Here is a 15553-nt window from a genome sequence, read left to right on the forward strand (position 1 = left end):
ATCTTTATGCTCCGTTAGGTTAAAATCCATTTGGTCGGCCTTGGCCGGTTGGCTCAGTGGTAGAGCGTCGGCCTGGCGTGCAGAAGTCCCGGGTTCGATTCCCGGCCAGGGCACACAGGAGAAGCGCCCATCTGCTTCTCCACCCCCCCCTCCTTCCTCTCTGTCTCTCTCTTCCCCTCCTGCAGCCGAGGCTCCATTGGAGCAAAGATGGCCCAGGCACTGGGGATGGCTCTGTGGCCTCTGCCCCAGGTGCTAGAGTGGCTCTGGTCGCAACAGAGCAACGCCCCCTGGTGGGCAGAGCGTCGCCCCCTGGTGGGCGTGCCAGGTGGATCCTGGTGGGGCGCATGCGGGAGTCTGTCTGACTGTCTCTCCCCGTTTCCAGCTTCAGAAAAATACAAAAAAAAAAAAAAAATCCATTTGGTTCATTTTGTACTTTAAAATGGATCTCTTCTTGTGATTTTGTAGTATCACGCCCTGGCCATTTGGATAATAGTGGCTCAGTGAGTCATCCAGACCTTCAAGATCTGGGTACGTCATTGTACAGTTTCCAAAGAAAAAAGAATCATCCCCACTCTTGCCAGAAAGTTCTTTTAAGTATTGGGAAGCCGTCACGTTCACCGTGGCAGAGAGGAGTTTTCCATAATCCTGATTCTTCACTTGAAAGCTCAAATTTTAGTATGGGTCACACACCACCATCAGTTGTTTCCCTTTGAAGTGAAGTCTCCCTGCATTTATCTTGAGAAAATATCCACCAGGTATCCAAGACCAAATAATGATAGTTTATCATCCGGAGTTCTATCAAGTAAAAAACTGTTTTGTACAAAAACTGTTTGTCTGACTCCACTTTAATGCAATCATCTCTTTAACGGCCCTATTTCCAGATGCAGCCATGTTCTGCAGTGCCAGGGTTAGGACTTCAGCATGTAAGTTGGGGTTTTTTTTTTGAGGGGGGGGTACAATTCAGCCATCAGTGGTAAGCCAAGACAGTGTTCCTTGAAGTCTGCATTCTTGAGGCACTTCATGGAAGGTAAATGTACCTGTTTACATCTTTCTTTTTAAGCTGAAATTATGGCCAAGCTTTAAGATGAAAAGCCGGAGCATTCTGATTTTTCATCTGTATCCATCTCAGGTAAATCAGAATTTCTCGGCACACTTTGGCTCTTATACAAACAGTCCACTGGGTGTCTTCTCCGTGAGAGCATCCTACTTACTTAGTTCTTAACTTTATGACACTCCAATTTCCACAAAACATTCTCAATTATCCTCGGCTTGGTCCCCTGTTAGACAGCTGCTCACTTAACTATCAATAAGACTGCCGCACCACAAAGCGCCAGTGGGGAGCAAAATTGCAAGCCTGCGATGCCTTTGAACATCCGAATCAAGAGATACCTCCGGCAAGGCCTGCCCCACTCCTCTGGGTCTGGGGCCCTGAGACTCAAAACCGGGGGGGGGGGGGGCTGCTCTAGAGCTTTTTTCATTTTTTTTTTCCCCAAAAAGAAGTTTCATAGTTTACATCTCATTCCAGCTGGTTCTACGACCCCAAGAAGGTGACATGCCAGAAATAAGCACATGCTTTCCCCTTGGCCAGAGCTACACATTAGCCCCGCACATAGGCACCATCCACTGTTTTTTAGGGGATATTTGGAGAAGCGCCTTTGCAAATCATCTTGTATTGAATGAACACCATTCCCATCCACGTTTCCTAACAGCGGCCTCCCCTCTGGGTCCCTGTGCAGGAGTTTCTCTCACCTCAGTGTATTCTGTTCACAGCATTAGAAACTCATAATCTTTTAACGAGACAGGTCTCCAAGTAGCATCACAGGTCCTGGGCAGATTTGTGGCCAACCAATTTTAAATGCACAGGATTTCATGACACCCCGTTAACATGCACTTAACATGCTTCAAGCCACTTAATCCGTGTCATCTCATTCTTATTCCAACTTATTTTATCTTGCTGCATCACGTGTCTATTTGTGAGGTGCTTTCAATCCTAACTTCTGGGTAGGAGTTTTTGATAGTTTCTCAGCCCCTATGGATGCGTGCACAGTAATGAGAATATGTGTGGGGGAAGAATTAAATGCTTCCTTCCCCCTCCTTTTTAAGTGAGATGGTGCTTATAGGACACCTTGTCTCCAAGTTTCCTGGCAGCAAATTTAGTGGGGCCCACTGCAGAATCTGTGTACCTTCTCTGATTCTGGAAAAGTAGATCAAACATGCCTCAGCCGGCCTAGAAAAAGCAGATACCTTGCCTTTTCTCCTTAAAAGAAATTAGCCTTTTAAGGGAAGCACCAGGTGGGGGAAGAGGGAGGCAGTAATGAATTGAAATCCTCCAAAGGAGAATTTCACCTTAGACCCTAAACTCAAACACATGCACTACAGACAGGCACTTGTGGAAAGCTGAGATCCCGCTCGGGCCACCCACCCCTAGAAGGAGGAGGGTAGGAAAAGAGGAACGTTTCAAAGGAAAGTTTTTTGGTAAACTTGTTCGCCGCAGGGAACTCATTTGGTGGAGGAGGAAGGGGGGAACCATGGACAGCGCCAAACGCGGGGACGCATCCAGGCTCGGAGAGGCGGCAGCACCACGGACAGCGCCAACGCCGCGCGCTCCAGCGAGAGGTGGGGAGGGGAAGGCAGCCTTATCAGCTGATATCTTACGTAGGCTGAATCCCCCCACCCGTTTGATAAGGCAGGCCTGGTGGGCTTGCCAGGGGTCGTCCACCGGAGCTGCAACCCTAGATTCGGCGGGGGGAGGCGCTGCAGCCGCAGACCAGGTTTGGCGGGGGCGGTGGAATAGCAGAACGCAGGTCCCAGAAAGCAAGTCCCTGCCGGGCTTCTCCTCCCCTTACCCCCCTGCCTCCCCCCCCCCCCCCCCCCCCGCTTGCTGTTGAAGCCGCAGCCTGCTGTTTGGAGAGAGGGGCGGGCAGAGAGGCAGCGCGCCTAGAAGTCTTGCTCTGACGCACCAGCCTATCCAAGCACCCACACGCTCCGGACCGCTCACATTCTCTCCGACTTGGGGAGGTGCACGGCTGTGAGTGAACAGACGCTCTCTACGCCAAAGTGAAGAGCCCTGAGCATGTGACAGCTTAGGCGGTCCTCGGAGGGGTTCAGAACTGCCTCTGTTTGGAGCCCAGCGCGCTCCTCTCTGCCACGCAATCTCCCACAGACTCGCTGGCAGGCGGGTTGCACAGGCAACTCTCAGAATCCTCTGCCACTGGCCAGGGGTTGCAGACATCAGGAGTGGCTCACCTTGGAGGCTCCTGAAGACCCCTCTGCACGCACGCTGAGCTGGTCTCCTGGCTTCAGAGATGAATTTCTCTGAGAATCTCACCTACCCCAACCTCTCCCTCAACACCCCTTCCCCTTTGGAGACCACCCTCATCCCGGGTGCAGAAGACCAGCACACCGGCATGCCCAAACACACCATCTTTGGCGTCAGCGTCCTGACCTTCCTGGGCTTGCTGCTGGCTGCGACGTTCGCCGGGAACCTGCTGGTGCTGACCACCATCGCTCGCGTGCGCACCTTCCACCGCGTCCCGCACAACCTGGTGGCGTCCATGGCCATCTCGGATGTGCTGGTGGCCACGCTGGTCATGCCCCTGAGCCTGGTACACGAGGTGGCCGGCCGCCACTGGCGCCTGGGCCGGCGGCTGTGCCAGCTCTGGATCTCCAGCGACGTCCTATGCTGCACCGCCAGCATCTGGAACGTCACCGCCATCGCGCTGGACCGCTATTGGTCCATCACACGCCACATGGAGTACACGCTTGCCACACGCAGGCGCGTCTCCAACGTCATGATCGTGCTCACGTGGGTGCTCTCGGCGGCCATCTCGCTGGCCCCTCTCCCCTTCAGCTGGGGGGAGAGCTACTCGGAGGCCAAGGAGCAATGCCACGTGAGCCGTGACCCCTCCTACGTGGTGTTCTCCACCGTGGGCGCCTTCTACCTGCCCCTCTGCGTGGTGCTGTTCGTCTACTGGAGGATCTACCAGGCAGCCAAGGTCCGACTGGCCTTCCGGAAGAAGCTCAACAGCGTCCAGCCAGCCCGTGCCGCCCGTGCCGCCCGCGCGGCCCGCGCGCTCCGTGCCGCGCAGGAAGTCGCGGAGGTGGGTATGACAGTCCCTCCAAAACCCTTTAGTAGCACCTGTTACAGGCTTTATGCCCAATACACTTCCCCTGAAGTTTCTAGAAAGTGGAACTTCTTGGGATATTGGGGGGGAGGAGGGCAGGAGGGAAGAGAGAGGGCTGGCTAGAGGGTTGGGGGAGGGCGAGGGAGAGCTGGGGGGAAGGGAGAGGAGGAGGGTGTCGGGAGGAAGAGAAGAGGTGGGGGAAGGGAGGGAGGAAGGTGTTGGGAGGAAGAGGAGTGGTGGGGGGAAGGGAGGGAGGAGGGTGTTGGGAGGAAGAGGAGTGGTGGGGGGAAGGGAGGGAGGAGGGTGTTGGGAGGAAGAGGAGAGGTGGGGGAAGGGAGGGAGGAAGGTGTTGGGAGGAAGAGGAGTGGTGGGGGGAAGGGAGGGAGGAGGGTGTTGGGAGGAAGAGGAGAGGTGGGGTGGAGGATGGGGGAGAAGTAAGGGGTGTGGGGGGGAAGTCGGGAGGGGGTTGACTGGGAGACCACAAGCACCAGACTGGCTTCACTCTGACATGCCCAGTAGCCCAGAGCCAATAATACCCAGAGCCAAAATAACCACCTCTGAGGGGTTATTTCCTTCCATATAAAGTGAGAGGTCTGCACCCCATAATTCTGCAGGGTTCTCTTTGGCTCTAAAATGGAGGAAATCTGACGAAATTGGTGTCTGGGGCCACCTTGGGTAAAACTGCAGCTCCCCCCCTCCTGCTGGGGGGGAGTGCTCAGGCAGGAGCGAAGGGGAGAGGGTGTTGTGACTTGGCAGGAGAGCTACCATATAGCAGAGCCACACAGGTTCATGTGGCAACCCAAGCCTTTTCCCCCTTTGCTAATTCAAGCAACTAATTCTGCAGACTATTAAGGATATCTCCAAGATTATGGAGTGCATCATCTCCTGACCCCAAGATAAATGTGCACACCTGGCCCACAGCTGGCCTTTGTTTCCACTCTCTGTGCTACGTTCTGGGTGCAGCCCCCACCCCACCCCACCCCACCCCCTCTGGCTGGATGTACAGCTGAGATCCACTTGTTTACCTTCCTGCACAGGGGCAGATCCTCAGGAGGAAGGCTAGTCCCCCTAAGGCAGACAGTCCCCCTCCCACGCCGTCTACAAGTGGCCTTAAATAATGTGACAGCTAACACAGCAAGACTGAGGACTCTTTCCTCATTTTCTCTATCCACACTTTCTTGCTTTCTGTTTATTCCTAATCCTCTCATCCTGGGGTTCAAGGTTCAGGATACGTGAAGGCCTGAATCCCATGGCTGTGGATGGGCCCCTCCCCTGCCCCCAACTCATGCCCCAGGATGATCCTTTGGACCTAATGCACAGGTTGAGGCAATCAGAAATAGGGTCCCCATTTTCTCCTATCGGCTCTGGGAGGACAAGGTAAAAGCAGTTAAGCATGCTGAGCACGTATGTGCTTGGTGCAAAGGGTGGGAGAATGATGAAGACGTCATCTTTGTCATGGATTGTTGGGCCCAGTGCAGGAGATAGGCACCCACTGTGAGCTCCGAAACCCTCCAGCTAATTCCAATCCTAAACAGCCAATCAAGCCTAGAGGGGCCCGGGGTGGAGGTGGGGAGTCAGGGGGAGGGTAGGAAAAGCCATCCTTTGAGAAGAAAGAAGGGAAAAGGGGTCAGAGGCTACTACCCCCTTTTCTTCTAGAACAATGTTCTCAGCCAGGGATGATTTTGCCCACCCCAACCTCCAGGGAACATGGGGATGTCAAGACACATTTTGGATGATCAGGACTTGGGGGAGAGGGAACTGCTAATGGCGTCTGGTGTGTAGAGACCAGGGGTGTGGCTAAATTTTGTCCAAAGCCCAGGACAGCACCCCCCCCCCCAACACACACACACACACACACAGAGAGAGCAAAGACTTACTCAGACTGAAAAGTCACTAGTGCCAGGTTTGGGAGACCCTGATCTATCAGATATCTAAACTGAACAAGGAGGGTTGAGAGGCAGGTGTGCCACCAACCCTGCCTGGAGCCCATGTGTGTGTGAGCTTCCACCCTAATCCCAGGTCAGGAACAAGAGGACCAGCCACTCCCCGAGGCCCTTCTTACATGGACCCCCCTCCTACTGCTCTGCAAGTAAAGTCAGTTTACACTCAGTACCCAACACTCTTCCAAAGGGAAGAGCAATGTGGTACTGTCTGGGGGGCTCACTGTTCTGCTTCTGGAATACACAGAAGCCAAGTATTGTGACATCTTTGTGCTTTTCATTATATTTTTCAGCACTGTTTTGTTCTCTCTCTCTCTCTCTCTCTTTCTCTGCCAGATAACTTGGGGGAGGGCATCCCTTGTCTTTGCAAGACCTCTAAGTGGCCCCAGGCTCTGCAGGTAATAGGAAGCTGCCTCTGTCCCCAAGGTACTGTGGGGACAGTACTTTTCATCTGTGGAGACACAACGATGTTCTGGTTGCCCCACTCCCAACCCCGAGCCCCATGATTTTACATCACCTGTCAGGAGACAAACCAGGGTCCCTGCAGAGTATGATAAGAATGTTATTATTCTTATAATACTTCTAATTCTTATAGCCTGGAAGCTTCCCCCCAAGGTGTGAGCCAAGATTTTTCAGTCCTGATTCCAGACAGCCAGTCCCAAAGATGCCCAGTGTCCATGTCAGGGAGTGAGGTTGCCTTTTCTTTTAGTTTAAAAAGAGATTGTTTTTGCCTAATCTGTAGTGTTAATGAGGTAGACTCCTCCCTGTTTGGCCCAAGGAACATTCATTAGCCAGGACTACTTGGGTTAAACTATTTAAATTAATGCCTCGGAGCTCCAACTGATATGGTCCTTACAACCTTTTCTCTTTTAAATGAAAAGCTAATTACCAAGATGGTCACTATCCCCAGGACTCTCTTCCCTGAAAGAATTTTATCTCTTTGAACTCTTTGTCAGGAGATAAGAGTCCATTGAGGGAAAGAAGTTAGTCCTTCGGATGTCCTAACTAATGGTCCTGCTGAACCCTAAATCTTGGTTCCGGGTAGACAGGGAAAAGCCCGATTTCAACGCAGGATGAACCCAGAGGCTGCCCAGGAGAGGTGATCAACGTTGGCAGATTCGCAGGTATATGGTTTCTAGACAGTCACCTCTGCCATGGGGGTCATCTGCTTGCCTCAAGGGTCTTGGTTTAACAGTCAGCATCCATGCTTCGGTTCCTGAACATTCTCTGAAGAACCCCAGTGTAGGACTATTTTAGGGAGCATCAAAGGACCTAGTCATATACATTTCTGGTTCATTTTTAAAAGAATATTAATATTAATTGATGTTTCTATACCAAGTTAAAGAAAGGGGTGATTCTGAAACATAATCAGTTTATATACCTGTCTCCTCTTTTGTTGTTGTTGTTTTAGCAATGTTACACATTCTGTCATTGAATAATCTGGCTTTCCAATTTAAAAAAATAATTTGGATTTTAGCAGAGAGACTGGAGTAATTCTATATCATATCTGGTATTGTCCCTTTTGCTTTTTTATATAATACCCATCAACAACCCCTAATAAGTTAGGATTTGGTGCCTAGGGTATCCAAGTTCTGTTTGGGGCAGTGACGCATCTTCAATTTTAGAAGCTCAAACAGGAGAGATCCTCCCCTGCCCTCACCCCCCCCCCCCCCCCATCGGCTAAGGAGCACAAAGTGACGTACATGCTGTTGAACTGGCGGGTGATAATGGGAGGCGGACGTGATGGTGATTCACAATGAACCCGACAAGTGGGGAAGATGCCGGCGGTTTTGTCTCTCCCTGCAAACGTACAATTTAGGAGGCTTTAATATACATTCTGGAAGATGTGTTGACTAATTCCACTGATGCCTGTAATTTCCCTGAGGCGAGGAGGCAAAGCCTTAATTACTGGGGCTGAAGTGGGGGGGGGGGAGCTCCTGCAGGGCCATGCTTCTCGAAATCCACCTAGAACATGGCCCAGAGTGTCCCTAGGTATCCAAATAGGCAGAGTCACGACACCACAGGGAGCCTCGGTCTGTGCTCTTCTGTGGTCCTGTCTGGTTTATCTTTCTGACTCTGTGGTGTCTTCTACACACCCACCCCATAAGGCTTTTAGGACCCTTGCTATTTCCTGGGGAATGTCTTGGATTGCACACAGTGTGGGGTATTCTGCATAGTTCAGCTAATGGGGTCATGCCTGAGACCAGTGGGGACATTCCATATGGAGGTGGACCCCACCTGCTGAATTCCTAGGGGTGCCGCAGACACTACACAGGTGTTCTTTGGATAACGGTTTGGAAACGATCGGCTACACACCGGCATGCAGGATTGCTCCAGAGTGTCACTGCTCAACGTTTTCTATTAAGTAAAATTTCCCTTCCTTCCGAGCCTTTGCAGGTTTGTTCCCCTGGCCACAGATTGTGGTCTCCTTTCAAAGTCTGGTAAAAAAAAAAAAAAAAATCATTCCTTTTTTTTTTTTTAAGAAACTTCTTCTGTTTAGATTTTTTCTTTCTTTCTTTTTTTTTTTTCAACATATTGCCAGTTAATTTGCTTGCTTTTCTCTTTGGACAACTAAAATTGCAGGCGGAAGACTCTGTTCTGCACGAGTGGGAATCATTGCAGGTGCTGTGACACCCGTGGAAACAGGAAGCTGTATGGTGGAAGATCTAAATTATAGACGATTCCCCTCGGCCATGCAGAAGGGGGTGGGGCTGTTGTGTCTTCACGAAGCTTCTGCTTTCCCTTTTTCTAGGATGACTCCCCCATCGCCGGGCCCCGCACTGTGTTCACAGTCCGCACCGGCAACATCTCCTTCGCCAACATGCAGGCGGAAAGAAACCACTGGAGGGAGCACAAGGAGCAGAGGGCTGCCCTGATGGTGGGCATCCTGATCGGGGTCTTCGCTGTCTGCTGGGTCCCCTTCTTCACCACCGAGCTCATCGGGCCGCTCTGCTCCTCCTGCGAGATCCCCGACCTGTGGAAGAGCATCTTCCTGTGGCTCGGCTACTCCAACTCGCTCTTCAACCCCCTGGTCTACACGGCCTTCAACAAGACCTACAACACCGCCTTCCGGAACCTCCTCTTCAGGAAGATCTAAAGCCCCCCCACCCAGGGCCCTGGGATGAGAAGGAGCTCCCCCGCTAGCCAGTGACGTATCTAGTGCCGCTGCCTCTGCCGCTCTCCCCAACCAGCTCCTCCAAAAAGGGATCAGTCCTTCTGAGCTCCCAGGGTCCCCACGCCCCCACCGCTAGCTAGGAAGGTGGGTCTCCACGAGCTGTTCTGGTGACTGCTCCTAACCTAGCTCTGTGCATCTTACTGACCAAGGGCTCCCCCACACACACCCACAAGTGCTCTCTCCTCTCGCCACACTCCAGCATGATCGTCACCCCCTGTAACCTCCCGTGTCCCAGCAGGACAGATGAGAGGGAGGAAGTAAAACTGGATCGGCAGGGGGGGGATGGACTTGAAAAGGGAACAGGAAGCCATGACAGGGAAGGGGCCCCCAGCTGGGTAGCCCACTTATTTCGAGCCTTGTCCCAATAGTCAAGGTTACGGGTTTGATCCTCAGGGCAAGAGTATCAGTGAGTGTAAAAACAGTGTTTAAAAAAGTGATGTTTCTCTCTGTGTGTCTGTCTCCCTCTCTCCCTTCCTCTCTCCCCAAAATAAATGTAAAAAAAAATTAAAAAAATAATTACAATGGGAATATCGGGGGTGGGGGGTATGGGACCATCATCCCCAATGTTTGTGAATTAACCCCTATTTCAACCTTTCCTTTCCATGGTTCTAGTAAGTAGACCCCAGTGTTCATTGTGTATTCCCTACTATTTCTCTGCTAAATATTGCTTCTAAATAAAGTGCTTATTTGCTTCAGTGAATCCTGACTGTGGTTTTCTTTGTCATGAACACACATAACTATGGGCAAGGCAAATGTTCTCATGGCTAGTTGATCCTAAAATGCAATCCACCAACCTAGGACAGTTACTCCAAGTCAAATCAAATACCTCCCTCTGTTCCAAAGGAACCGTTCACAAACCATAGAAAAACCTGCCGGTTTCAAGGAGTCCGTCAAATGCTCTGGTTTCATGGGTAGGGCATGTGTTCAGATGTTGCCGGACTGGGACCTTCATCATCCTGGGAATCACGAGTTTCGAGAGAAACAGCTGTCATATAAGGGGTTGACTTCTAAAATAATGGTTTTATAACCAAGGGCTGATGAAGATGCACATTCACCTCGCACGTGCACTTTTAAGGAGATAGGCAGGTTAATTTGCTAATTGCTTTTTTTATTATTATGGTATGTGAGGACCAACACGGGTAACTGAGGAGTCAGGCAGAAGTATGGCAGAATCTGGCCTCAGTCCTCCACAAATGGATACCTCCATTAAAACAGGTGAGGCAGGGCAATTGAGCGATGGTGCCATATTTATCTGATCACATAAAACACAGGTCATTATGCAAAACTTTAAAAAACGATCTCAGGAACTAGGTCCTGGCCAGCTGGCTCAGTGTAGAGCTTCGCCGGGCTTGTGGAAGTCCTGGGTTTGATTCCCAGTCAGGGCACACAGGAGAAGTGCCCATCTGCTTCTCTACCCCTCCCCCTCTTGCTTCTCTATCTATCTCCTTTCTAAAATGAATAAATAAAATCTTTTTTAAAATAAAGTTTAAAAACTATCTCAAGCACTAGGACAGCCTGTGCTCTGCCATGTCCCTGATCCCTCAAATGAAGGAATTTAAAAGTTGGATAGTGTAGCCTGACTGGTGGTGGTGCAATGGATAGAGCATTGACCTGGAGCGCTGAGGTCACTAGTTGGAAACCCTGGGCTTGCTGGGTCAAGGCACATATGACAAGCAGCTATGAGCTGATACTTCTCCCCCCATAAAAATCAATAAAATCTTCTTTAAAAAATGAATTTAGGCCCTGGCCAGTTGGCTCAGTGGTAGAGCGTCAGCCTGGCGTGCAGGAGTCCCGGGTTCGATCCCCAGCCAGGGCACACAGGAGAGGCGCCCATCTGCTTCTCCACCCCTCCCTCTCTCCTTCCTCTCTGTCTCTCTCTTCCCCTCCCGCAGCTGAGGCTCCATTGGAGCAAAGTTGGCCCGGGCGCTGAGGATGGCTCTGTGGCCTCTGCCCCAAGCGCTAGAATGGCTCTGGTTGCAATGGAGCGGCGCCCCAGATGGGCAGAGAGTCGCCCCCTGGTGGGCATGCTGGTGGATCCCTGTTGGGTGCACACGAGAGTCTGTCTGACTGCCTCCCCGTTTCCAACTTCAGAAAAATACAAAAAAAAAAAAAAAAAAATGAATTTAGCCTGATCAGGCAGTGGCGCAGTAGATAGAGCGTCAGACTGGGTTGCAGAGAACCCAGGTTCGAGACCTGGAGGTCGCCAGCTTGAGCGTGGGCTCATCTAGTTTGAGTAAAGCTCACCAGCTTGGACCCAAGGTCGCTGGCTTGAGCAAGGGGTTACTCAGTCTGCTGAAGGCCCACGGTCAAGGCACATATGAGAAAGCAATCAATGAACAACTAAGGTGTCGCAACGAAAAACTAGTGATTGATGCTTCTCATCTGTCTTCATTCCTGTCTGTCTGTCCCTATCTATCCCTCTCTCTGACTCTCTCTCTCTGTCTCTGTAAAAATAAGACCAGAAAAAAAAAAAAAAAACAAGAAAGAAAATGAATTTAAAAAATAAAAATTAGGTAGTATAATCATCTTGAATCCTGACAATATTATATAGAATCATGCACACGAATTATGCTGTATAGAGGAAACTATATCACAATGTCAAAAATAGGGGATGGAATCAAAGAAAGTGAAGGGAATAGCCAAATTATACATACGTAACAGATAGCAGATAGATACAGATAACAGGATTGCAAATTCCAGAGGGAAAGGGGGGAAGGGAGGAGTAGGGGGTAAAGCGGATGTAATGGGGGGCACGCTGTTAGGGGTAGAGGGTGTTATATTGAGTGGGACACTTGAATTCATGTTAACACTACATTTAAAAACTTAAAAAAAGAAGAAGAACTTGGGAATTCTGACAAAAAAAAAATAGACAACCTGGACTCTGTGTTCATGTGTGGTTTTGGTTTGACGTGGAGTCTTGCATTTACTGCCAAAATAATCTTTATCTTGGGGCACACGTGAGCAGATAAGGACAAGTTTCAGCTGTGAAGGTGTGACAGATTGGCACCATCATACCGCAGACAGCTTATCTGAGGAAGCAAATTCATTCAAGCCTTTCTTTGGAAACATCCTTAGATATTCTTTCTGTCACTAGAAGTGCTACACCCACAAGGTGTTTGCTGTTTTTTTTTTTAAATACAGACTGGTCACTCTCAGATTACCTTCGGTCCCTATTATCTGGAACCAGAGAAACCACCGTATGGTCCTGTCCCCCTGCTGTTACCACAGGGACTGCTTCCACAACTTCTCTCAGTGCCTGAGAGCGCAGAGAACAAAGACCAGGCGCAGGGCACACGGGGAGATGACACCAGCAACCACAGGAAAATGTTTAAGAGTCTAGTCTCCCTGAAAAAGTCCGCACGACGTGTTTTATTCTAACTCTATCATGTTGGTGTTCCACTTACTATTTAAAAAAAAAGGAGAGAGACTTATTTCCTCCCAAACTCTCAGTATAGTGCAGCTTTAGGAAGATGTCTCTGACCAGACAAAGGCTGCCTATAGCTACACATTGTATCAACATACTTCACAAAAGCTATTCAGCTTGAGGAGGAGGAGGAGGAGGAGGAGGAGGAGGAGGAGGAGGAGGAGGAGGAGGAGGAGGAGGAGACAGACCTATTCCATTCCAACACAGGAAGGTTGTTTATGACTAAAGGAGACAGACCTACTCCAAGAGGCCAATGCTGGTGGAGCTTGGCCCATCCAGGGTGCAATTCACACCTGTGGGAATCATGTTCATGCTTGGCTGCTAGGAGAAAGGAAGCCATGCCCGTGACTCGCAAACAGAAGGTCACTGTTACTATCACCCCCTTTCTTGGGCGGAGAGCTTAGAGAGGTAGCACGGGTCCTTCGGGTAAGGTCATCCACACTCACTTCCCACACACCCTCGGTTGGTTCCCTCCTGAAGAGCGTGCCAACCTGGCTTGCCCACTGGTGCCATCAAGGGGAGCTCCTTGTGACTAACGTCGACACCGCTAAGGCACAGAACATGCAAGCTCACCTTCGCCCAAGCGTGCTGTGCTGCCTTCCTATCTTCCGGGAATCCTTGGGCTTGAGATCCTCCCACTGCCCTGTGACTGGTGTCCCTAAATGATGGCTTGCTGGGCAAATGCACTGGCAGAGGACAGAGAACAATGCCCCCCCCCCCGCTTTGTGAGCGGGACTACCCGACCGAGTTTGGCTCCAGGGCTTCCTGAGCCTGCCCCCATGACCACGTGGCTCCTCACCTGGGCACATCAGGTGATTCAGATAGAGCTGTGGGTTCCTCTTGCTGGTTTTCCGAGTCTTACCAGTCTCTGAAAGATGCCAGCACCAGCCAGCTTCCCAGGAATCTGCAGAGGCCCCTGAGCTCCTGGGGTAGTGGCACCAATGGCCAGCACCCCCTTCCTGTTGGGTCTCACTGCCTGTATAGCACGCCCCTCCTTGAGGCATCTCAGGGCATCTCCTGCTGCTCCTCCTCTGAGCTTGGAGATCTTAGGAACCTCAGTAGGTCCTGTGCCCCACCACTCGGGGAAGGGGGGTACCTGCCCTCCCAGTTACTGCCCCTGTTGCTCCACCACCAGCCTTTGACAAAGCAGTCTTCCTACTAAGTTCTTCCTGTTGCCAGGCCAGTGTTCTACCTTCCCCAGAAGCTTCTGTGCAGTACAGGGGGTGGGGCCACGTGGTTCACAGGTGTGCCTCCTCAGTGCCCTGGGAACCATCTGTGGCCCGGTGTGCCACGCCCCAATGGGGGCTATGTTCTCTGTGGGCAACGCCAAGTCTGGCTGCCATGGGGTCTGCACCAATAACAAACACTCTGTGTCCAGAGCAGCACATGCCCACCCGGCTGGGCACACTCCGAGAGTGTGGCACTTACTGCAACGGTCACTCCGGTCTCCTGACCTCCATCTTCTCGGGAAATTGAACTTGGAAGAGGGGGGCCCAGAATTCATAGGTTGACGTTCTAACTCCCAGCATCTCACAGTGGTACTGGATTTGGAGAGCCATCAGTAAAATGAGGTCACAGAGGGGGCCCCTGACCTTCACAAAAGAGGGAAATAAGGACACAGACACACACAGAGGGATGCCCGTAGGAGGACATCGGGGGAGGACAGCCGTCCAAGGAGAGAGGCTTCAGGAGGAATCGGCCCCTGACACCATGAGCCCGAACTTCCAGTCTCTGGGATGGAAAGAGAATTAACTTTTTGTTTAAACTGCCTTGTCTGCGGTTCTTTGGTACAACAGCTAATACACCAACACAGGGGTGAGGGTGGCCTTGCAGGCGAGGATAGTAGATCAGAGCCTGCAGGTGACTTTTCCTACAGGCAACAATGCAGAGCTCCAACGACAGCGAAGGAGAAGGGGTCTGGTGTACAAAGGCAGACAAAGCCAGGTCTGCCATCTGACATTAAACAGCTCCCTGTCCCCTCCTCGAGGGCACCTCCATCTTGACCAGTCACCTCAAGTGGAGGTCCGAGCCCTAGGTTGGAGAAGGGAGGCCAAGAGCAGAGGGGAAGAAGGAAGAGGGACCATCTCTCTTGCAGGCTTTCCTCATCCCTCCTGCTCCTCAAGGCGGGCGGTCTCCCTGGCCGTTTAGTTTTCCTAAGATTGGACCATGAGGCAGTGTCACAGCTAGGCAGCGTTGACCTCTGCCCCTCTGGGACGGCATGGGCAAGAAACCACGCCTGGATAATACCCTTCCTTCTGTTTTACCACAAGGGGCGAGGGGCGGAGGGGCTGCCTTCTTTCGATGTCGCCAAAGACCATCTTTTAGAATCCTTTTGGCAACAGATAGCTTCTCTCACGAGCTTCAATTCCTTTCTGTGTTTTGGGAACAATGCCACATTTACATGAGGTCAAAGAGGGGAAGGGTCCAGGGAAATGGTTCCTTCCTCATGGCAGGAGAACGAGCTGTCCATCATCGCTGAGCCAAGCCTCAGGGAACAGGAGCAAGGGCCCAGCTCCCCTGTGCCGGCCGTTGTGGCTGCGATGAAGGCCGACAGGTGGACGAGAGAGAGCCCTCTCAGCGTCCCTAAGAGCGGTTTCAACCAAGCAGGACTCTGCGGATGACTCTGTGTGCGTGTGCCTGTGTGTGGCGCGCATGAGCGTGTGCAAGCCTGCACAATTTTTTTTAATGGTTTCACATGGTTTTTTTTATGAACATTTATTGGGGTGACACTGGTTAATAAACTCATACAGGTTTCAGGGGTACAGTTCTATACTGCATCGTCTCTAGGTTGTATTGTGTGTTTGCCACTCCAAGTCAGGTCTCCTTCCGTCACCATCCCCCTTGCTGTTTATCCTCTCCTGACTTTCCCCCCACCCCCACCCTGCCCACG

At 51.3% G+C, this 15553-nt stretch overlaps 1 protein-coding gene across 1 annotated transcript; it reads left to right on the forward strand.

Annotated features, from left to right (window-relative positions):
• Positions 1-2920: 2920 nt before the first annotated feature.
• Positions 2921-9939, forward strand: HTR5A (5-hydroxytryptamine receptor 5A). Its single transcript, XM_066385533.1, has 2 exons — positions 2921-4100; positions 8817-9939. Exons 1-2 carry the CDS (start codon positions 3306-3308, stop codon positions 9159-9161), a joined length of 1140 nt encoding a protein of 379 aa, XP_066241630.1. The 5' UTR covers positions 2921-3305; the 3' UTR covers positions 9162-9939.
• Positions 9940-15553: the final 5614 nt, after the last annotated feature.

Source organism: Saccopteryx leptura, chromosome 5 (genome assembly GCF_036850995.1).
Source record: "Saccopteryx leptura isolate mSacLep1 chromosome 5, mSacLep1_pri_phased_curated, whole genome shotgun sequence".
In the NCBI taxonomy this organism is placed as follows: Eukaryota; Metazoa; Chordata; class Mammalia; order Chiroptera; family Emballonuridae; genus Saccopteryx; species Saccopteryx leptura.